Genomic DNA, 24,302 nt, shown 5'->3' on the forward strand with positions numbered 1-24,302 from the left:
TCTCTCACCCTTGTCTGTTAGCTGTGCTGTCTGTGTGATGAGAGGATAATATTTCAGTATGGGATTTCATGGGAAGATATTGGATAGATCATGCTTTTCTTTTGATGGGGTAGCACCAGACAATTTGAAATCCTATTTATCTAGTTAACAGGGAAGAGGAGAGGAAATGTATCTGTGGTTATTAGAGATGAGACGACCCCAATACAGACATGAGAAGGAGATCAAAGCTGACCGCCTTGGAAATAATAACTCAATCCAATGTACCCAACCCACAGCTTTGAGGTTCAGGAAATGCAGTGCTCTTCCTTGTGATATTGGACGTGTGCGAACAGCGTACGTGTGGGTATTTGTGTCCACATCTTGTGTGTTTAGCTGGTCAGAGCTCAGTCTACTCCCATTTACAATGCTGTCCAAGTTGAGGGTCAGTACTGCAAACACAAACATGAGCACAGATACAAACACACTCGCATACCAGCCATTCTGCTCATGGCAAGGCCCGTCTCCATTCTCCCTGGACTGCCATTGTCGTAAATCATGCTTGTCCCCTCCATCAGAATCTACCCACAGAACCTGTGTAGGGATTGGCCATCATTAATGTCCCTGCCAAATCATGTTTACCTGAGCTGGGTTTTTGTCCTGCCTATTATTTTCCATTTGCCTCTTTTTTATGTATTGCACATTCTGGGCAGTTTGTTCTCAGGTTAGAGAGGATGACTCGGGAATGATGGGTTGTGTGTGCTGTACTGATAAGGGTGCACACTATTTCAGGAGCAGGGGTTAAGTAAGGAAGGTTACAAATTGCTCCATTTCTTCAATGAGCACCACTCTGTCTGACTATATAGGCATGCCCAGTCAAGCTGTGGCGGAGTGTACTAAATAATAAAGTCAGTATACTCAAATGTTACACTGCTTTTAAGTCAAGAAGCAACATAAAAGTGTATAGGGCTCTGTCTGCACTTATACATTAAGGGTTATAGCGAAATCAGGTTTTTTCCAGTAGGAGGCTGTATAGGAGAAACTAGGTACTTCCTCCTGTGGAACCAACACAACAACAAGACTGCTGTTGACCTTTGGTCATGCAAGAGTGTGGATCACCATCGGAGCACCCTCACATTCAGTAGTAGGGGCAAAAGGCCAAGGCTAAGGTATCAGAGCTTGATTAACCTCACACAGTTTCACAAGGAGCCCAACAAAAGGCCAACACCAAGATGTGAACCCACTAACGGCAGAGAAACCAAAGCTGATCTGCGAATTACACGCCTCAGCTAATCATAAGAGAAAGCTTTTTGTGGGGATGATATAATGCATAACTACAAATGCTCTCTATTGATGGTAGAGACAAACTCACCTGCCACCATGGTGAGACGTGTGCAGCAGAACATCAGAGAAGGGATTGAGGCTTGCCTGCCTCAATAACTTATTAAAAATGTGTCTAAACAAACCTAATCCCATTCCTCTCACTAGTGGAGGGTTCTACTCATGATCTGTTTTCTGAAATTGTGACATACACATAATCTCTCGCATCTTTTTAAGTCAACAAAGGGTACTGAGGTGTTGTTTATTCTATGAACTAGGAATGTTATTCAGCCGAATCACCTGGGAAAGAAAAGCAGAAGAAAAGACTATCAGATTGACCTGGACCTTTTGCCCCCTTTGCTTGTTTGCACTATGTATGAATTATCAAGGCTAGTCCCTTATAGAGAGGATCAGCCAAGAAGGACTAAGGATTCTCCAACAGGACTCATATTAGAAACCAGTGTCAGTACTTGTGCTCATTTATTCATTGTTTGTTTATTTCCAAACATTTGTTGTATTCCTTCCCCAAACTTTTAGTCAGTAGTTGCAGCTCTTGGCTTCATACCCCAACTCCCAGAGCTGAAAACAAGAGCCCACGGTTCATTAGGCCTTCACGCTGCAATCAATGCAGCAGAGACCTCATTGCAAAGTTAAATTAGATCCTATGTGACTTAACCTGCTTAACAGCTCACGTGTTAACCCCCCCCCCTTATCACAACAATGAGAGTACATGAGTGGGAACGAAGCGTCAAAGTAGATTGAAATGCTTTTCAGGTTTGTCCTCATTTGCCATTTTCAGATAACCATAATAATTTGAGTACTTTCTCACTTAATCTACATTATGAAACACTGTATGTCTTTGTCCTATCGGGGAACTTGTGAGACAGCATTGAGCCACCTGCTGATTTGTAATTGATTGGAGCAATGTTGAATTGCATTATCATGATAGCATGGTGGGTACATCAATACAAGGGCTTATTTTTTGGATGGGTAAGAGGTGGGGGTCTACACATCTCCATATTGTTGTCTGAGCTTTAACTAACAATACATCTGACTTTCAGTCTGTTAGCATTCTTGTTTTTTATTTAAATGTATGTTGGTGTTTTTATCTTCACAGTAAGGAATAGTAGTTTTCTTGTGTGACACTGCTGCAAGTGAACTCAAAACTTAAAATTTCTTTCTGCAGCTAGTGTGCACTCAATTCTACTCTAGCCTACTTTTCTCACTCTCTTCTACCTGACTTTCAGCGAGCTGGCTGACATCTGCTCCTATCTTTATAGCAGTGTCATTGAAATTCAGTGCAGACACGAGTCAGGGAGAACTGCTCAGAGGAATATTCTGCACCACTCACAAACAAAACCCAAAATACGTTCATGTACCAACACACCTACAAAAATGCGAGTAAAACTTAATATGTGCACAGACACACACTATTCTGAAATTCAAGCTTTTCAGCTTTTCCTCTTGTCAGACATTAATTAGCCGTGGCATGAATGGACTTTCGTTAAACATATACACACAAATGAAACATGGTACTTACAAATAAGAGTAATTGAGTTATTTGAGTTACATTTTCGAACATTCTTAAACACAGTCTTGAACCCCAAGTGTGTGTGGCTGTGTATGTGTGTGTTTGTGCTTCAGGGGTTGTGTGTGTTACCAGTGTAACTTGTATTCAGATGCGAAAAGGTTTTTTGAGCTGTCCAACAGCTCTGTGAGAATCAATAAGTCAAGGCCAAAGTTCTGACCCAAAGTGTATACTGGCATTAAGGTTCCAGGGCGTAATTTCCCTCTTTAAGCAGCAGATCATGTAGCAGCTCCAAAACTGTGCTGTTTAATATCCATCTTACAGTCTCCTCTGGTTAAAATGTACAATGGTTCAGTTGGTTGGCCCTTTTACGTATTTTGATGAGTGGGTGTTGTTTCAGCTTCACTTTGTCAGGAAGTAGAGTTTTTGATTTTAGCCTCACTTAACTGATCGAGACTGCTGTACCTCAAGGGTCATGCAAGTGTCTCTCCTTAGCGGAATGTTCTATCATTGTGAATATCTTTCAGTTACTTTTTGAAACCCTGATGATAGTACGTTGTTGGTCAACTTTCAGTGGGATTAAAGCCAGGAGAGTTTGCTGACGTTGCCTGTTGGCCTGCCCTCCCCCTTTTCCATATCTGGGGCACAGCCAGAAACACGGACATTGTGTGTGTGTCCCTGTGTGTGTCCCCGTGTGTGTGTCCGTGTGTCAGTGTCCAAGGCATGAACTGTCTGCTGAGGGTCAGCCAAAGTTAAGAGAGGAAGGTGAACACATTCACCCTTGTTGTTTGTCACGTAGGTGTCAAAGTGGAAGTTTCACAAACAAGTTAACCTTGAAACAACTTCTACTTGACTTTGGCAGTATTTAAGTAGCAGGAAGTATCAAACAAAAGTGCTACATACTGTATGTTTCATCATTATTATTACTTGCCAACCAGTTGCCATGTAATACAATGTAGTTAGGAATTTGTTGTCATAAACCTAAGGTAACCACATTGATTTATTTTGTAATTTGAAGACTTTCTCTTGCATTATGAAAACACATACAATTCATAACAACATACTCAAGACAATTGTATTATTTGTGATGCAAATGTAGTCAAAGATAACATGTATTAAATCTAGCTTTTCAGATGTAGTTCTTGTTGATAGGGCTTAAAAATTCAGATTCAGATTCAACTTTATTGTCATTACATAGTACATGTACTAGTGACGAAATGTAAGTTTAGGCATCTGACCAGAAGTGCAAAATAGCAGTGCAGGAGTCTATATAATGAGAATAATTATACATGGAATTTTTATTAATAGAATAATTATAAATAGGCTATAAACAGATGAATATATACAGTGTAAACGGCATTGACAGTAAAATATATAAACAGGTGGGTGGTGGGTATGGGCTTGAGTCTATCAGCGGGCAGCGTTCAGCAGGGTAACAGCCCTGGGGAAGAAGCTGACCCTGAACCTGCTGGTCTTGGACCGGAGGCTCCTGAGGCGCCTCCCCGAGGGTAGGAGGACAAACATAGTTTGCAGGATGAGAGGTGTCTTTGAAGATGTTGTGCGCCCTCTGCAAACACCGTATCCCCTGGATGTCCTCGATGGCAGGGAGTGGGACACCGATGATGCGTTGGCCGATTTTCGTCACCCTCTGCAATGCCTTCCTGTTGAGCATTGTGCAGTTCCCATACCAGGCTGTGATACAGCTGGTCAGGATACTCTCAATGGTGCAGCGATAGAAGTTCACCAGAATCTGAGGAGAGAGGTGATCTTTCTTTAGTCTCCTCAGGAAGAAGAGATGCTGGTGAGCCTTCTTTACTATGCTGGTGGTATTGTTGGACCATGAGAGGTCATCGGATATGTGGACCCCCAGGAACTTGAAGCTAGACACACGCTCCACCGTTCCATTTATTTGGATGGGAGTGTGTGTGTTGCCTTTCGATCTCCTGAAGTCCACAATGAGTTCTTTTGTTTTAGTTGTGTTAAGGGCCAGGTCATTGTCAGCACACCAGTCAGTCAGATGCTGAACCTCCTCCCTGTAGGCCGTCTCATCGTTGTTGTGGATGAGGCCGAAAATGCATTTATTTGTCTTTGTCCATTATTGTTATTGAATCTGTTGATGTGTAAAGACATGTAACACTTCTCAGTAAGAACAGAATAATCATTTATTTATCACCACAGGACAATACATTTTGTTTAAAAGTCTAAAACACATTTCTAAGTACATGACCTGGCTTTAATACAAAAAACATATTCCCATATAAATTCTAGTTCTGAACAAATACATCTCATATTATATTACCCCATATTTATACGTGACCTTTTAGTGTATTTATGCGCACACACGCACACACAGAGACACACACAGAGACACACACACACACACACACACACACACACACGCACGCACGCACGCACGCACGCACACACACACACACACACACACACACACACACACACACACACACACACACACACACACGCACACACACACGCACGCACACACAGGGACGCAGACACACACACACATACACATATACACATAGACACACATGTAGCATATCCCTTACAAATTATTTTGGGAATGCTTGTGTTTGAAATAAAAATAGGAATATAAACATATCCCCATGTTTTTGTGGTTGCTTTTGTCACTGGGTGTTCTTCCTCTGGTCCTTTTGGATCCACACACACAAACACACAAACACACTCACCATGATGCCTTGGCCACTGCCCAGTATTATTTACAAAGTGAACCCTGCGGTGTTATCTTCATGCTGTTTCCAGCCTATTACCTTATTGTTTCTTTTTGTTTTCTTCACAGTTTGCCTCTCTGTTGTTGTGTGTCTGTCTTGTCTGACACACGATGTAATGCCACCACCCTGATTATGAAGAGAATGTTGTAGGCCTAATTGTGTCCGTGTTATCAGCAACGTGTTGTGCAGACATGAGGGAACAAAGAGGTTTGTAGATTTCGTTTTCTGGCCCCACCAGGCAGAAGATAATGGAATAAACTAAATACAAAAAGAAGAAAAATGCACACAGTGCTTACAGATGTACACATCTTTTTTTGGCTGTCACCCAGAGTTCAAACAATTCTCAGTGGACATACGGAGAGGAAAACAGAATTGGGAAAATAAAGAGGAGTAAAAGGACTGAATTAAAGAGGAAGGGGTGAAATGCTTGGCCACATGGTCTGTTGGGAAATCCCCCACTGAGCTGGGAGCCCTGCGCCCTGCTGGCTAGATGACATGTCTTATCAGCCTGCAGCAGGACTCTGTCCTTTAAGTAGGGCTAGGGAAAACTCATTGTCCAGCCAACCAGCATCTCAACTGATCCGTGTTGCTTTTGACCTTAACCACCACTGCCACCAACACATGGCATCTTTTAGATTGTGTTAAATGTAAGATTTCTAATTTGTATAACATATCTTACGTGTGGGTCTGTGTGTGGGTTTGTGTGTGTGTTGTGTGCAAACCCTATTTCTGTACACAGTTGTGTTGACAGCGCTGTTCATAGGTCAGGTTTGTATCATAGTGGAAAGGGTAATACGTGTGGCAGTTGGATCTACCTGACTGTCTTTTAGCAATTATTGCAGTATCTCTCCTCTCAACTAATCTACCAACCACTAATGAGCAGGAAATTAAGTTGTACCGTGGCTAGCATACAGCATGATATGCACTAATTGCTCAGATTGTATCTATATATTTTTTTACAAAGAGCAGTAGGCTGCTTTAGTAATTTTCATTAACTACACACAAAGAAATAATAATTAGATTCTTCATTATTTTTTGTCAGGCATTTTTTAAATGTGAGATGGGAGCCGGGGGTGCGTGTCTCAATATGTCTGGTTATATTACCTCTAAAGAACAGGGTTGTGGATATTATGTGAAACATTTGAATGCACTTTGGTTTCCTAAAACTGCCCTTCAATGCCCATTCTTTGCCTAACACACCCAAACATGTGTTATTGCCTATCACTCTCTTATGCAGTTATTTCTGCTGGTCCAACCTGCAAGGTGTTGTTGTTAACCTTCATGTGTCCTTAGTCACATTGCATTTCAGGAAAGGTTGAATGAGTTAAAGCAAACCCTCTCTCACTCAAACACATTCTTTACAAAACAGTTTTATTCAGACTCTCAAGTTCAAATAACCAGTAAATAGACAGAGTTGTTTCTTTCTACACTCTTGGTTAATACATTTCTGCTTCTCCTTAAAAGAAGGCTTCAGAATAAACATGCTGCAACATCCGTGCCCTTGTTTGAATAGCGTTTAGTGCTGTAATGAGTCACAACATTTAATTAGTACAGTGGGGTCAGGGTTTGTTTGGTGATTTTGCTTTAAAGAAACCAAATACATTCAGACACAAAGCTTTCAATGACTTTTATACAAGGCATCTAAAGAAATCATTGTACCATGTTAATCTCAAACTGAGATGAATTACACGAGAGTGTTGTTCTCCTGTTCTTGCTTCACTTTATAATTGCATTTCTTGATCACGCCGACAAGAGATGTTGTCTAAACATTGTTCCGAAAATTGCAAATACAGTATGCATATGTCTGAGAGACAGAGAGAGGTAGCAGGGCAGACTGAACGAAAGAAGCAATCAACTATCTCCCAGCTACGGCTTCCAGGCCAGACACATTGCCGCCATGTGGTTTTTCCAGTAAGCTGACAAAGAAGCTGAATAATGTATCTATCAGTTGGCCCGAGTGTACCGAGAACTGGGCACTGAGGAAGCTGCCAGCTTGTTATAGGCTCATTACAGGTGAAGATGACATGCGGAGGTGCAGACGCCTTGGCATTGTCTCCCTGCCCTGCCCTCGATAGAAAGCACAGCACTCTGTCACTCCCCATGGCATAGAGAAAGGCAGACAGAGGTGATAGAGGAGGAGGGAATGAGCCTCAATGCTCCCCTAACCCCCCAAAATGAAATTGACAGGCTTGCTGAAGTAATTGCTCCCAGCACTATTTTCTTTGGCAGGAAATACTGTTATCGACAAATAGGGGATTCAATAAGCGGCAGGAGATGAGGCTCTAGGCCGTGGTCAAATGGCTGTCTCTGTCCTCTACTGTTGAGGTTGTCTCTTGGTGCTCTATCTCTCCACCCTGCTCTTCCTCCTCCATACTCTTTCTATTTATTTTTGTGTCCAAACCCTACTTTCTCCCTCAAACTACCTCTGCTTCTCTCACTTTTTTATGTCTAACTGCTTCATCACACACCTCCCCTCACAACTAGGGATGGGTATCGTTTGAAATGTATCATTTCCGATTCTGGTTCTGCTTATCGATTCCCCGTTTCGATTCCAACATTGTAAAAGAAAGAGGTCAAACGTTTAGATAACAAAAATATCTTTATTCTTTTAAGCTTTAACTGACATTTTTACAAATAAAAAATATACATGCAATACAAATTTATTGCACAATAGCTGTGCTTTATTTTAATGGAGCTATGCCTGTGGCAAGCTATTAACAGGCATTACACTGTGCCTTGTCTTTTTCTTTTTTAGTGTAGTGGAGCCTCACTTCAGAGCGTTTACCGCAACCCATCTTTAGTGTTATGAAGTGACTGAGCTCGTGAACTGTCTACTGGAGGGCGGGGGGAGCCTCGCTGCGGGGCAACTGTGGACCTCTGTCGCCTGTCAGCGCAACTTACATGATGCCGTTTAAATTAATGAAGGGCGGTGCCGGCCGTCAGCGAACCGTCAGCGAACCGAGCCGGCCGTTCTGTGATTCTCCAGAACACACAGATGGCCAGTCCGCCGCTGATTGCACCGGGTCGCCACGGCGCAGACGGACCCGGTGGAATACAGGGTCTACCGCGTTTAGGAACCGTTAAGCAGAACCGAAATTGTGTATTTTGTATGGGTACCCGGTACCCGGCATTTTCTTATCGGTTCTCATCTGGAACCGAGTTTCGGTTCCCAACCCTACTCACAACATCTCTTTCCCTCATCCCTCCATCTTCCCTTGTTGCTTTTCTCTGGGGCCTCTTTTCCGTCAATTTTCTTCTGTTGACCATTTTTGTGAGCCTGAAGGGGGGAAACTCTATTACACAGTAGCCAGCAGGTAATGCCCACCTCCCTCTAATCCTCAGATTGTTTCTCTACTGCCAGTGTGGTGGTGTAATGTTGATATTATCCCAAAAGGATTCCATTGATTTGGGCTATGGTCATGAAAAAGCAGTTTATGGTCAGTGTCTTTGGTTTCCAGAGGTCAGAGCATGCGGTGAAACCAGAGCCATAGCTTATGCCTGCTGGGAACTGCTTGGAAGTAAGAAGATAAATACAAAGTGGGCGATATGTTTTCCTCTCACAATGCTCTGTATTATTGAGGAAGTGACAAACTGAAAATGCAGCCACATACAAATATAGAGTTGCAGTGATTTGCAATTATTCTTTTACTGTTTGTTCTCTTGCTGTTTGTGTTCAAATATATGTTATTGAGGCCCTATTACCCTGCCTAAAGTGCATGCATTTATAGTTGACCAATTACTGGTGTCTACATGCTCAATGTTGCAAGCTGTCCTTGACATTACATTACATATCATTTGTAAGACGCTTTTATCCAAAGCGACTTACATACATTCAGTACTGTGGGCAATCCCCACAGGAGCAATTTTGGGGTGAAGTGTCTCAGGGACACAACGACATGCTGAATGCAGTGGGACTCAAACTTGCTACCCCCTGATTTGAAGTCCAGCACTCTATCCACTTAGTCATAGCCGCAGACAAAGCTGCTGAGAACATTTTATTAAGTTCTCTAACCAAGTCAAGCCTCTGCTAAATGTCAGGCCATTGGTCTTCAGACTTGAATGAAACCCACCACTGAACTAAGTAACTAACCGTAAGGTGGAGCAGTCTACCTTCACCCTGAATACTGGAATAACCAGCACTACTGCCACCAAGAAACGGAATTTGGCGAACATTCCTCCCAGGAAAGTGCTCAGACATCAGCAAAACTTTCTGAAAGCACTGCCTTGCCAGGTCTTTTGTGCACTGTCAATAGTCTGTTTCTGAAAAAAAGCAGTTCCTCTCAGGAATTAAAAGCACTATAAAGTTTTACATCACCTTCTTAGTTGAACCTTGACAACTCATAAGCCCAGAGAGTTCACCCTGTCTTTCTTTCTGCTCAGACTATTGAGCCTTCACACAGTTGAAATGTGGTCTTTACAATTTTCATTATTTTCATGGTCAATTGTAAAAACATGTGAAAATGGGGCCCGGTTGTAATAGTTGAAAAATATAGATGTAATGAGAAGGATTCTTACCTCTCCCTATGGTCTAATAACTACCTTCAGCCTTCTAAAAGCTTAGACAGACACTCCTCAATATTCACCCAACGGTGCTTGAGAAAAAGATGAATGGCATAAGTACGTATAGATCAAGATGAGAAGGGTAGAGAAAAGACAAGAATCACACAACATTGATTCATTGCAACATTTAGCTATTAAGCAAAAACAATTGTGTGAAAGCATACTGTCTAACCTTTTGGTAGTGTTAGTATCACAATAGCAGAACAGACACAATGTATAAAAACCATGCCACTACTAATAATAGAAAACTGCAATATTGGTTCATCTGTGCACACCAAGAAGAACAGAGACATTTAAGTAGAACAAAATAGATATTTGTTTTTCTGTTTTATTTCAGTTTGATGTGCCTTACAAAAACCCCTCTCATTAAGACAATAAGGTCGGCTGTTTGCTTTTTCATGTTCACTGTCAATAATAAACAAGACGTAGAAGATAGCAGATTGATGATCTTACGGCAGCCTTTAAGAAAACACTACTTGATATTTTTGAACCAATCAAACTCTAAGATCAGTTAAAACCTACAACACATAGTTATTGGCATTTCGCTGTAGACTTCCTCTGCTTTTTTCAACCGAACAATATGGTTCTTTCATGTTGACTGTGCATTGCAGGAGAGCAGCAGGCCTCTCTTTTCTGCAGATAAATGAGCTAGCTTATTACTTCCCAAACTGCCTATTAGCACAGCTCACTTTGTAGGGAACCAGCAGTCCAGGGATGATCACAGTGAAGATGATTTTGTCTAGCAGTCTGGTTCGGCTTAACTTGTGATGTTGTTTTGCAGAGAGAGTTTCCTCATTTTGTTTTGTACGGCCCCTATACAGTACAAAGCCCCCATCCAAAATGTAGCTCATTTAGACAGAAACAAAAAAAATACCAATTTAACAAATATCCCCTGCGAGATGGAGTTCATGACTTTATGAGCTGTTCATGAGAACTCATGAAACATTCATGAACAACTCATTATATGTTCACTTGTCATGTTCATGAACCACAATTCTTAAATTGCTCATGAACCATTTTAAAGAGCAATTCATGAAATTGTTATGAACATTGTTCATTCATATAAAGTTCCTGTTTTGCTCATGACAGACTTTTATGAGCAATTTATGAACTTATCATGATCCAGCCAATCACAAAATTATAATTAAAACCGCAAAAAGTTTGCATGAGTATTTCATGAACTTTTCATGACTATGAGCATTTCATGAATTTTGGATGATTGTGGCAAGTTCAGAATATTTTTGAATATTCATGAGCATTTTATGAACTTTTGATGATCAGTGTGATGATTTTAAAGACCTCTTGAATATTCATCTACTATTTGAACATTTCTTTATTTTTTAAAACTTTTAATCTTAAAACAAAACAATAGTGAATTTGAAACTGAACATTATCTGTATTTATTTTGGTGACATTCATATCATGTTATGGTTTATCTGTACTGTTTGAGAAGCAGTATGAGTAAGTAGCGCCAAGGTGGAACCTTTGGCAGGTGAGCGGTGACATCTGGGTTATTTTAGGGGGGACACTTTCGCCCCCTCCTCAGAAGCAATCCAGACGATCAACCGGATCCTGTGTATAATTATTGCTGCTGCACTTTTCTGTTTTCTACAGGTCAGTACATGATGAAAATGATCGATGTTAACTTGTGTGAATTAGATATGATGTTGGAGATGTTTAGGAGAGTGTGTCAGAAAGTTTTGAGCATGTTTGAAATAGTAACGGTATTTTAAAAATACTAAACTGTCGGCAACAATAGATGCCATTTTCGCGGGCTTCAGCCGCGCCTGGGTAAGTGTGACCTGAGCGAAGGCTCGCAGGCAGGTTAACTGCTGCGCACGGGTAATATGTTTTGTTCACCTGAGTGAAGTCTTGCAGGCACATTGCCTTGTTTTTTGTTTATTAACATTGACAGTGTATTTTTGTGATCTCCATAATATGTTATATTTGGTAAAGATAGATATATTGATAGAAAGTAGGGCTGTGCGATTATGGCAAAAATCATAATCACGATTATTTGGGTCAATAATTGATATCACGATTATTTTGACGATTATTCATTGACCATTTATTGAACTTTAAAACAAATAATATTTTACCAATAAACAAGATCAACAAATATGTTGGAGCGCACTTCCAAAACCATAATAAACATAAATTATTAATATGATAAATAAAAATAAATTAGACTAAAATAAATTAAATCAAATATGATGCAGTGCACTGTCACAACCTACTGAAAACTCCTTAACATATAGCCAACATTTTGGTAAAACATATTCAACATATTCCACTCAGTTAAACGTTGAAGGCTGGCCAACCGTCATGGTCCAGAAGTAACAGGAAATAAATGTTGAACTACAATATAAGACCAAATAATTTTTTTTAGGCCACCATGGCAAATGCTGGTAGGGCTGCTCATGTCATCTCTTAAAGATTTTTTGCAAGAAACACCAGCCTGTTTACATGGTCTGGTTTCAGAGATGAGCGCAGGCAGGTGACAATATTGCCACCTGTACTGAAGACCCTCAGCCACGCCCCGACACATGGGGTGACGCCGGCCAATCACAAAGTTTTGGTCGGTCGAATAATCGATTATTATTCGCCAGGGCTGCCGAATAATCGATTTTGATCATGGTCAGTTTCTGGCAACCCTAATCCCTAGTAGCAAAGTAGTCAGCTGAAGCCACATCTCTCTCAACTTCCCCACAGCATTTGTCATATAGTGCAGGCAGCGCAGACCTGCTGAAATAATACCGAGACGGCATCGCGTAACGCTTGTCCAACGTGTTGACAAGTTGCTTAAAGCCCTGGTTGCTAACAGTGCTAACTGGGCACATATCTTTAGCGATGTGAAATGTAATGGCAAAGTACTTGCAAATAGTGGAAATAGTTTTACCCTTCTTTTTAACGAGTTGCTGCTCTTGTTCTGACATCTTCGCTCGCGCTGAACACTCACAACACATGTCACTCCCACGTGGCCGAGTGGGCTTTTAGGGAGGGGCGAAAGCACACCCAGCAAAATAATCGTATTTTGTCAATTATGCTGTTTTCATAATCGTCGCAAGCCATAATCGTAATCGCGATTAAAATACGATTAATTGCACAGCCCTAATAGAAAGTATTATTTGATAGCGTTATGTGTTTATATTGACTATGTTGAATTTCTCCTTGAGATACAGTAATTGACTGTGACAGACGGATAACTTAAATGGAGAAATGTGATGTTTGTAAAGTACAGCTATTTGAATGTAACTGTGTACTTTGAATTTTGAATAAGAAGCAATCCAGACGATCAACCGGATCCTGTGTATAATTATTGCTGCTGCACTTTTCTGTTTTCTACAGAAATCATTTATTGTTGCTGTGGTACCCAAGCTTTTGGGACCCGTAACACATTTTTTTGTGCAGCTGAGTATCAAGAACTGTGCTTCAAATAGTGATAGGATTAATTGTAGTGCTCCACCTGTATACATGTATGTTTGTATGTTAATTTGAGTAAAGTTCCATTGTGATTGACATAATTGTTGTTTTCTATGGTTGCCAATTGACCCACAGTCAATGGTTCATGAACAGTTCATAGCCAGCCATTGAATTATATTCAGTGACTGGGTATGAACTGTTCATGAAGTTGTTATGAACAGTTCTTGATATGTTCTTGGTTGAAAACTGAATATCCCTACACACTCACTGAAAACTCCATTTCATGAATTGTTCATGAACCTGCCTAAAACCATATTCCATGAATTGTTCATGAACCATTCCAGCACAGGAGTTTCATGAGTAGTTCATGAACTGCCCTAGTGCCATTTAATGTTCATGACAATTTCATGAACAGTTCATCAACTTTGTTATGAGCTGTTTATGAGCTGTTCATGAATAAGGTTCACTGATATTCCATGAACTTTTCATGACAAGTTCATGAACAGTTCACTATCATCTCACTGGGGTTGTGTCGGAGTAGAGATAATTAAGTTGAATTCATACATTTGCCTGGAAAGGTTTTTGTCATGTGTTTTCCTGCACGAAAACAAAGTCAGGCCATATATTCAATCATTCTGCTGCTTTGGAATCAAGCTGCAGCTAAATGTAATTCACGGTGTTGTCTACAGTGTGTGCTGGGTGAGTGAGTTTGTTTCCCTGCTGGGGTGTAAGTGTGTGTATTGCTGCCAATAGGTAGTCTCAGTGTGTAAGCATCAGTGTAGCAACATGTCCCTAGAGGCTTCTGTGGAGACTATACACAAGAATCCATTTATTTCAAGCAGGAGCTGCCGCTGTGCTTGGCTCTCTCTGCGAATAGTCCATCATTGCAATATTGGCTGATTGAGAAAAACTGAAGTTGGCCAACACATCACTAGATGCTTACTTGTCCTTTTACCAAAACACAGACATTTTTGCCAGCTTTTATCACTAGCATTGTGAGAATTCAAAAATATGTCAAAACACGTCTCAACAACTAACCCTACTGAGAACACCAGACCCTCACTAACATTAAGTCCTCTTCATGTTGTTGTTGAGTATGTGGTTGTCATCAAATCATGCATGGATGTTTTTTGTGTACACGTTTGTATTTGATTATCATTTTTGTATTAGATTGACCTACCGAGATAATATAGTGTATGTTTGTAATCTAAACTTTTGATATTTGGTTTTCAGGGTGGACTTAGGAACAGCAGGCATGAGAGTACACTTTCCTCCCAAGAATATGTCCACGAGCTGCGCTCTGGCATCACAGAAGAAAAGCTGCTCAACTGCCTGGAGTCGCTCAGAGTGTCTCTCACAAGTAACCCTGTCAGGTTAGTAACTCAACAATTTCCCACACTGTAAAACGATAGTTACGGCTGTAACTACGGTTCTATGAGTCCTGGATGACCGCCAGAGGCGGTGCTTTAAGCACTGGATATGTCCATCGCGCGCATGCGCAGCTCGAGTACCAATAACAACGAAGTCACCTGTGACCCACGTGACACCCGCTATATCAGCCGGTGTCGTCAGAGGATCTGTTCCCAGAATCTTCTCGCGAGCACACAAGAATTCTGAGTGACAGGGAACTCTGGCGTTCATCCGGGACTCATAGAACCGTAGTTACAGCCGTAACTATCGTTCTATTTCGTCCCTACTGACCGCCAGAGGCGGTGCTTTAAGCACTGGATGACTTATACCAACAATGTCATGAAGAATCCAAGCCGTTGCTCCCCACTGGAAGCAGCGGAGCTCGGCAAAAGGACAACGCCCAAATAATGGGGAGTGGCGACATTGACCTGATGACAACTGGAGAATGTGCCAGAAGACGCCCACGACGCCGCGGCGCAGATGGTGTCCAGGGGCACCCCTCTCAGGGCAGCCCAATATGTTGAGATGCTCCTTGTAGAGTGGCATCTCAGCCTGATGGCAGGGGCGGGGGCGAGAACTGCCTTCACTGGTTGAGTTAGAGACGAATGCCAGATGCAGTGTAACCGGGAGCGGGTGCGGGAACACAGCCTTCACCGGCTACCTGCTTAACGGAAAAACGAGGCCGTTCAGCGTCTACCAGGAGCGGGGGCGAGAACACTGCCTTCACTGGTTGAGTTAGAGACGAATGCCAGATGCAGCGTAACCGGGAGCGGGTGCGGGAACACAGCCTTCACCAGCTACTTGCTGAACGGGAAGAGTAGAGCGGTGCTACTACTCGCCGAACAGAAAAAGGGATGTAGCTACATCCGCATTACCGGTAGAGGGAGCGGGAGCGGGAGCGAGAGCACTGCCTTCACCTAGCTGGGTAAAATAAAGAAGCTTAACAGTATGCAAGACGTTAGCCGAGCGGCTGCTGCTAACGATCAAGCGAGATCAAGTCAAATAACACACATGTTTAAGACCAGATAACTAGCTTCTAAAGAAGAGAACAGCACAGAGCCGTAGTTACAGCAGTAACCATGGCCAGGGCTCACACGGCATATAACGATAGTTACGGCTGTAACTACGGTTCTATGAGTCCCGGATGACCGCCAGAGGCGGTGCTTTAGCACTGGATATGTCCATCGCGCGCATGCGCAGCTCGAGTACCAATAACAACAAAGTCACCTGTGACCCACGTGACACCGGCTACATCAGCCGGTGTCGACAGAGGATCTGTTCCCAGAATCTTCTCGCGAGCACACAAGAATTCTGAGTGACAGGAAACTCTGGCGGTCATCCGGGACTCATAGAACCGTAGTTACAGCCGTAACTATCGTTCTATTTCGTCCCTACTGACCGCCAGAGGCGGTGCTTTAGCACTGGATGACCTATACCAACCATGTCATGAAGAATCCAAGCACTTACTCACCTAGTTGGAAGCAGCGGAGCTTGGCCACAAGACCACCCCCAGGGGGTGAGGAGTGGCGACATTGACCCGGTAGAACCTGGAGAATGTGCCCGAAGACGCCCATGACGCCGCGGCGCAGATGGTCTCCAGGGGCACCCCTCTTAGGGCAGCCCACGATGTTGAGACGCCTCTTGTAGAGTGGCATCTGACCCCTGATGGCGGGGGGCGGCCACTGGCCCCATAGGCACATGTGATGGTATCCACCACCCAGTGGGACAGCCGCTGCTTCGAGAGAGCACGACCCTTCCTAGTGCCGCCATGGCAAACGAAGAGCTGCTCTGACTGTCGTATACAGGCCGTAGCATCAATATACGCCCTCAGGGCACGCACAGGGCACAGCAACTCAGGTGTGCCTTTCTCCTGTGGAATGTTAAAGCGTGCCAGCTGGATAGGCCGATTGGAGTGGGCTAGTGGAAGCACCTTGGGCAAGAACGCCACATTCGGCCAGAGGGTGACACCCGAGCCATCGGAGTTCCACCTCAGGCATGTACTGCTTACGGAGAGGGCATGAAGCTCTCCGACTCGCTTCCCTGAGGTTATGGCAAGCAGAAATGCTGCCTTCAGGGACAGCCATTTAAGCCCGACCTGGGCCAAGGGTTCGAAGGGAGGAGATGATAGTGCATCCAACACTAGGGGCAGGTCCCAAGCCGGGGCCCTTGGGGTGCTAGGGGGGCGCTGCCGTAGAGCCCCTCTTAGAAAGAGGGACACCAACCTGTGGCGCCCCACTGTGGCGCCATCGACTCCGACATGTCGGGCAGAGATAGCAGCCATATACACCTTCAAAGTGGAGTGAGAACGTCCACTATCCAGAAGGGACTGCAGAAACTCTAAAATGGTGGCCACGGAGCAATGTCCCGGATTCTCAGCCTTACTCACACACCAGTAGGAGAAGAGCCTCCATTTGCACTCATACTGTGCCCGAGTGGATGGAGCTCTGGCATTCAGGATAGTTTCCCTGACAGATGCCGTGACACCGCTCAACAGTGGGTTGGGCCCTGCAGAGGCCAAACCCAGAGCTGAAGGCGGCGAGGGTCGGGATGCCAGATCTGACCCTTGAGCTGTGACAGGAGGTCCTTCCTGTCGGGGAGACGCCACGGTGGGCTGCCGCAGAGACTGCGTAGCAGTGGGAACCAGACTCTCCCCGGCCAGCGGGGGGCGACTAGAAGGAGCCTGTGCCCCTGGGTAAGGACCCTCTGAAGCGTCTGAAGTATCAGAGGCAACGGCGGGAAGGCATACAGGAGAGTGTCCGGCCAGTCGTGCGCCAGGGCATCCTGACCCAATGGGCTGGTCACCTCCGACCAGGAGAACCAGAGGGGGCAGTGCCTCGACTCTTCCGAGGCAAAGAGGTCCACTTCGGCCCTGCCGAAGAGGCTCCAAATTATCTCCACCACCTCCGGGTGAAGCCTCCACTCCCCCGGTGGAGGCTTGCGCCGTGAGAGGAAATCTGCGACCTGATTCAGGTCCCCTGGCAGAAAAACTACCCGCAGACTGGTGAGGCGGGGGAGCGCCCAAGGCAAGAGGCTCTGCGAAACGCGGAGCAGCTGTGCGGACCTGGCGCCCCCCTGATGGTTGATTTGGGCAACTGCGGACATGTTGTCCGAACGAACGAGCACATGCCTGCCCGCCAGTTGGGGTAAAAAGTGCATGAGTGCGAGCAACACCGCTCGAAGCTCCAGCACATTGATATGGCGTGCACCTTCCTGGGCAGACCACTGACCCTGCACAGTCCTGCCCTGCCACACCGCCCCCCACCCCGAGAGACACGCATCCACAGTGACAGTCTCCCGGCGGGATGGGATGGTGCCCATGGGCACACCCCTCAGGAGATAGGCCCTGTCCCTCCAGCGGGACATAGAGTGGAGGCACCGCTGAGACACCCTGACTCTCTTGTGCCTGTGCCGCTTGGCGTCCAAGTGACGGCTGTTCAGCCACATCTGCATGGGGCGCAGTGACAACAGGCCCAAGGGCACAACGGCTGAGGCAGCTGTCAGTCTGCCTAAGAGCCGGAGGAACTGTATGTAAGGCACATTCTTGCCTAGTCTGAAGATGGTGGGAAATGTCGTCCACACGACGAGGTGTCAAGTAGGCCCTCATGGTGACCGAATCTAGGACCATCCCCAGATAAGTGACCTGCTGGGAAGGGTCCAGGCAACTCTTCCCGGTGTTCACTGTCAGGCCCAACCGGGCAACGTGGGATGAGAGGCGCGCCGTATCCTGGGCCCCTTGGGCCCGGGACGGCGCGCAAACCAGCCAGTCGTCCAGGTATGGCAGGACCTTCATGCCCTGTGCCTGCAGGGGAGCGAGTGCTGCCGCAACAACCCTGGTGAACACCCTTGGGGAGAGGGAGAGACCAAAGGGAAGCACCCGAAACTGATAATGTCGACCCTGAAAGGCGAACCTCAAGAACCTCCGGTGATGGGATGCAATTGGCACGTGGAAGTAGGCGTCCCTCAAGTCCACGGTTGTGAACCACTCCCCCTGTGTGACAACACGAAGGGTGTCTGCTGTGGTTAGCATATGGAAGGGTAGTACCCTCAGGAATCTGTTGATTCCTCTGAGGTCCAGAACTGGACGGAATCCGCCAACTTTCTTGCTCACAAGAAAGTACGTCGAGTAGAACCCCCCGCTCTGACGCAGGGGGTCCACTGGCTCGATTGCGCCTTTGGCCAAGAGGACGGACAACTCTTGGGCTAGCGCTAAGGCCTTCGCCGGGTCCTTGACAACTGTCATTCTGACCCGGCCGAAGGCTAGGGGCCGGCGTCGGAACTGCAACTCGTAGCCCCGGGTTAGTGTGGAAACCACCCAGGGGTCGGAAATACAGGCAGCCCAGTAGCTGAGCTGCTGCTGGGAAAACCAGCCGACGACCGGCCCCGGGACTTCAGGGCCTAGCCCCCCGGCCCCTGGAGCCCCTCGGGGGGCGCCGGTAAGGCTCTGAAGCGCGAGGCCGCCTGGAAGCCAGGCGACCTGGGGCACAAAAGTCATTGGCCGGTTGAGTGGGCCGCTGGGAACTCTGCCGACCACCCCAGTAAGCCGGTGGCTGAGCGCGGCTGCTAGAGCGGCCCCTGGGCCTGCCGGGAGCGGCCGCGGGACTGCGAAGACCCGAGAGCTGCTGCCTGGTCTGCCTCGCTTGGGCAGCGCGCTCCAGTGTCTCCAGGGCAGCTGACCCAAACAGCTCCCCTGGCTCGACTGGCACGCTACGTAGGACCCTCCTACATGTCTCCGTCAGTGGTGACTGGGCCAGCCAAACCTGGCGACGAGTCTGTACCAGAAAAGACATAACTCGTCCCAATTCCCTAGTCATTAGGGCAAAGGCCTGCAGTGATGCATCGCTGAGGCCCAGCAAAGAAGGCTCGGCCGGAGCCTGCTGCAGCGAGGCGGAGACGGCCAGCATTAGATGGGAGAGGGAGTTCCCGATACGACCCATGCGTGCCGCTGCGTCGTAGGCCCTACAGAGCAGCCCATCCGTGACCCTGCACTGAGGCTGAGGGCACCTGACCTCAGGCCTTAAAGCCTCGTCAGGAGCCAGAATCAGGGAGGCGATGGCAGGCTCAATGGGTGGCATGCCACCCAGCCCCGCCCTCGCCGGGTCCTGCATGGCAGCCAAGGTCCGGGCATCGGAACCAGTGCGGCTAAAGGCCCTGGTGTCCCTCCAGCATGCCTGGAGCTCCCTCAGGTACTCCTCTGAAGGAGGAACGGTGAGGGGGACACAGGCTGGGTTACGCCTGAAGAAGGCACTAGCCGGAGCCAAGTTGGCCTGCGGAACCGGAATCTGCAGGTGCGCCAAGGCTGTACGAATGATGGCCGCCATGGAGCCGTCCTCCCCGTCCTGCAGAGACCCCTGAGCAGAGGAGAGGGAAAACTCCTCGAGCGGGACCTCGTCCTCCGTCTCTTCATTGAAGAGGTTAGCCGAAGCCGCTAGCGACAAGGCATCCTCGTACAGAGGTGCGGCAACCGAAGGAGGGGCGGCAACCGAAGGAGGGGCAGGCGGCCAGCTAGCAGCCCCTATACCGGGCCCCGGCTGAAGGGCCACGAGGAGCGACTTCATCGTGTCCATGTCGGTAGCTAGCTGATCCACTCTAGAGGACAGCCTGTTCCTAGTCCTCTTATTGGGGGGTGCACCCATGGCCATCGCTCCCTCAAGTCACCAGGGACGGTCGAACTGATCTGGGGGAGGATGTGACCAAGAGAGGTGTCCGTTGGCTGCCGCCAGACGTTCCACCTCAGTGATTCTAGCCACTCTGAGTGCCCGGGGCATGCAGCTACAGTTCATGCAGGCCCCTACTGTGAGAGCTTCCCTTAGATGCTCGAGGCCGAGGCAAGAGGGGCAACGGTCGTGGCCGTCCTCGGGCTCGAGAGAAGCCATACAGGCGCTACATGAATGAGCCATTCTGTAGGTAGCCAGATGCAGAGAAGCCGGGAGCGGGTGCGGGAACACAGCCTTCACCAGCTACCTGCCCTTCACTGGCTGAGCCGAGGCGAGTGCCAGATGCAGCGTAACCGGGAGCGGGTGCGGGAACGCAGCCTTCACCAGCTACCTGCTTAAACCAAAACACAAGGCAGTTAGCGTCTACCAGGAGCAGGGGCGAGAACACTGCCTTCACTGGTTAATTTACAGACGAATGCCTGATGCAGCGTAACCGGGAGCGGGTGCGGAAACACAGCCTTCACCAGCTACCTGCTAAACAGAAAACACAAGGCAGTTTAGCGTCTACTAGGAGCGGGGGCGAGAACACTGCCTTCACTGGTTAATTTACAGACAAATGCCAGATGCAGCGTAACCGGGAGCGGGTGCGGGAACACAGCCTTCACCAGCTACCTGCTTAACAGAAAACACCAGGCAGTTTAGCGTCTACCAGGAGCGGGGGCGAGAACACTGCCTTCACTGGTTAATTTACAGACGAATGCCAGACGCAGCGTAACCGGGAGCGGGTGCGGGAGCACAGCCTTCACCAGCTACCTGCTTAACGCAAAAAACCAGGCCGTTTAGCGCCTACCAGGAGCGGGGGCGCAAACACTGCCTTTACTGGTTAAACTGAAGACGAACGCCAGATGCAGCGTAACCGGGAGCGGGTGTGGGAACACAGACTTCACCAGCTACTTGTTTAACAGGATAAACACGGCAACTTTAGCGTTAAATCAAAGGCGAATGCCAGCTGTAGCTAAAGAAAAAAGAACGGCACGGGAAACTCCGGTGCTCAACCCGGCGTCCGCCGAGTGGCTGCAGCCGCTACTGCTAACTAGCCAGTACAGCTCAATGCCAATGAAGTTTAGCTCAATGCTAATGAAGTTTAGCTCAATGCTAATGAAGTTTAGCTCAATGCTAATGAGGTTTAGCTCAATGCTAATGACGTTTGGCTCAGCGCCGCGGCCAAAACAGTACAAAAGCATAGCAATACTCCTGGGAGAGGGAGCGAAAACACCTCCGTCACCAAAAGACTCAGCAAACAGACAGAAATCAGGACAACTAGGCTGGGAGAGGGAGTAGAAACACTGCCGTCGCCAACCAAGCCGACACCAACCTGTCCGAACGAAGTCTCTGCGCAGCCAGCCGCAGCTCCTGGAGGACGGGTAATCCCGCGGCCCCGACTGGATGAGTCGCGAAGCTACACGCAGCCAGCTGTTTGCAGAGAATCCTTAACAAATGTTCCGAACGAACGAACGAACGAACGCTGTAGGCTACAAAAAATGTAGCCAAGGTACTCTCGCGCAGCGAGAAGATGAAAAGGAACAGATCCTCTGTCGACACCGGCTGATGTAGCCGGTGTCACGTGGGTCACAGGTGACTTTGTTGTTATTGGTACTCGAGCTGCGCATGCGCGCGATGGACATATCCAGTGCTAAAGCACCGCCTCTGGCGGTCAGTAGGGACGAAATAGAACCGTAGTTACAGTAGTAACTATGGCCAGTACTTACACGGCTTAGAACCGTAGTTACAGTCGTAACTATGGCCAGAACTTACACAGCATAGAGCTGTAGTTACAGTAGTAACTCTGGCCAGTACTTTCCCGGCTTGGAGCCGTAGTTACAGTAGTAACTATGGCCAGTACTTACGGCTTAAACCCGTAGTTACAGTAGTAACTGTGGCGAGTACTTACACAGCCTAGAGCCGTAGTTACGGTATTGACTATGGCCAGTACTTACACGGCTTGGAACCGTAGTTACAGTAGTAATTATGGCCAGTACTTACGGCTTAGAACCTTAGTTACAGTAGTAACTGTGGCCGGTGCCTAAAAGTGTCAGCCAAACGGCTGCCCACTAGACAATATAATATTGGGAGGATGAAATCCTCCTTAATGGCCATACATGCAGAGCACACAGCACAGCTGAAGATTGTTCTCTGCATATCGTCCTAGTGCTAGGAGTCTAGTACTAGGAGCAGTAAATACAACGATATAGCGCTAATGCAACCATACCATGCGTGGAGCGGGAGCGAGAGCACTGCCCTCACCGGCTGAGTTAAATAATGAAGCTTAACAGTACATGCAAGGTGTTAGCCAAGCAGCTGCTGCTAACAATCAAGCAACCAAGTCAGAACACAATGTTAAGACCAGATAATTAGCTTCTAAGAAAGAGAACAGCCCGCATAGAACCGAAGGCCATGGTTACAGTACCATGCTCCGCACATGCAGAGCACACAGCACCCGCAGTGAAGATGTTCTCTGCATATCATCCTAGTGCTAGGTGTCTAGTACTAGGAGCAGTAATACAACAATCTAGCGCTACTGCAATCAAACCGGGAGCGGGAGCACTGCCCTGAGTTAATAGTTAAGCTCAACAGCAAGGTGTTAGCCAAGCGGCTACAGCTAACAATCAAGCGACAAAGTCAGAACACAAGTGTTAAGACCAGATAATAGCTTCTAAGAAATAGAAAGTACTTACCTTACTCTCTGCATCTAAACGAAAAACGGGTTTAAAGTATGACACTCTGGGCTTTCCATAGTAAATTGAATGAGGGACACAGCCAAAGCTGGGACTCAAATGTTAATGATAGCTCGGGCACAACGCCACAAGCAGAACTTTCAAAAGAGCATAACGGCAACTTTATGGGAGAGGAAGCGGGAACACTGTCGTCACCAGAAAGTCTAAGCCAAACAAAAAATAAGACGGCAATCAGGACAACTTGGCTGGGAGAGGGTGCGGACACAGCCATCACCAGCAACAAGCTGACGCAAACCTGTCTGTCGAGGCTCTGCACAGCCGGCCACAGCTCCTGGAGGACACGTTAACGACCCGTTGCTCCGACTGTCAGTCGCGAAGCTGCACACGGCCAGCTGCTTGCAGAGAAATCCCTCAGATCAAACGTTCAAACCTGAACGCTGTAGGCTACAAAAATGTAGCCACGGTACCCTCGCGCAGCGAGAAGATGAAAGGAACAGATCCTCTGACGACACCGGCTGATATAGCCGGTGTCACGTGGGTCACAGGTGACTTTGTTGTTATTGGTACTCGAGCTGCGCATGCGCGCAATGGACATATCCAGTGCTTAAAGCACCGCCTCTGGCGGTCAGTAGGGACGAAATAGAACTAGCCTTTGCCTGGGAATGTTGGGAGTGATTTTTTCATGGGCTACGGACTAAAGGCTGTGGTTTCTCACCTTGTGTCTTTGATCGAGAAGTCTGATGACTAAAATCCTTCATCCGGTTCCATCAATATCTAAGAAAGTGTACAATAGGAATATGGCTTAAAACTGGAGAAAGAGAACATTAATGGCGGCTTCTGGCAGACACCAACGATGCTGACACACGCACTTAGGTGATACACCACCATCACAGAAGACCAAATGAAAACCCTGACGCACAGAATGATCATTTGTTGTGTGTTTGGT

General features: G+C 46.8%; 1 protein-coding gene across 1 annotated transcript in view; it reads left to right on the forward strand.

Annotated features, from left to right (window-relative positions):
- diaph2 (diaphanous-related formin 2) overlaps positions 1-24,302 on the forward strand; it is a 429,613-nt gene that overhangs the window by 85,759 nt on the left and 319,552 nt on the right. The window contains exon 7 of the mRNA XM_034093628.2: positions 14,791-14,930. Within this exon, the coding sequence (XP_033949519.1) occupies positions 14,791-14,930 (140 nt within the window). The remainder of the gene's footprint in view (positions 1-14,790; positions 14,931-24,302) is intronic.

The sequence above is a fragment of the Pseudochaenichthys georgianus genome, chromosome 10, assembly GCF_902827115.2.
Source record: "Pseudochaenichthys georgianus chromosome 10, fPseGeo1.2, whole genome shotgun sequence".
In the NCBI taxonomy this organism is placed as follows: Eukaryota; Metazoa; Chordata; class Actinopteri; order Perciformes; family Channichthyidae; genus Pseudochaenichthys; species Pseudochaenichthys georgianus.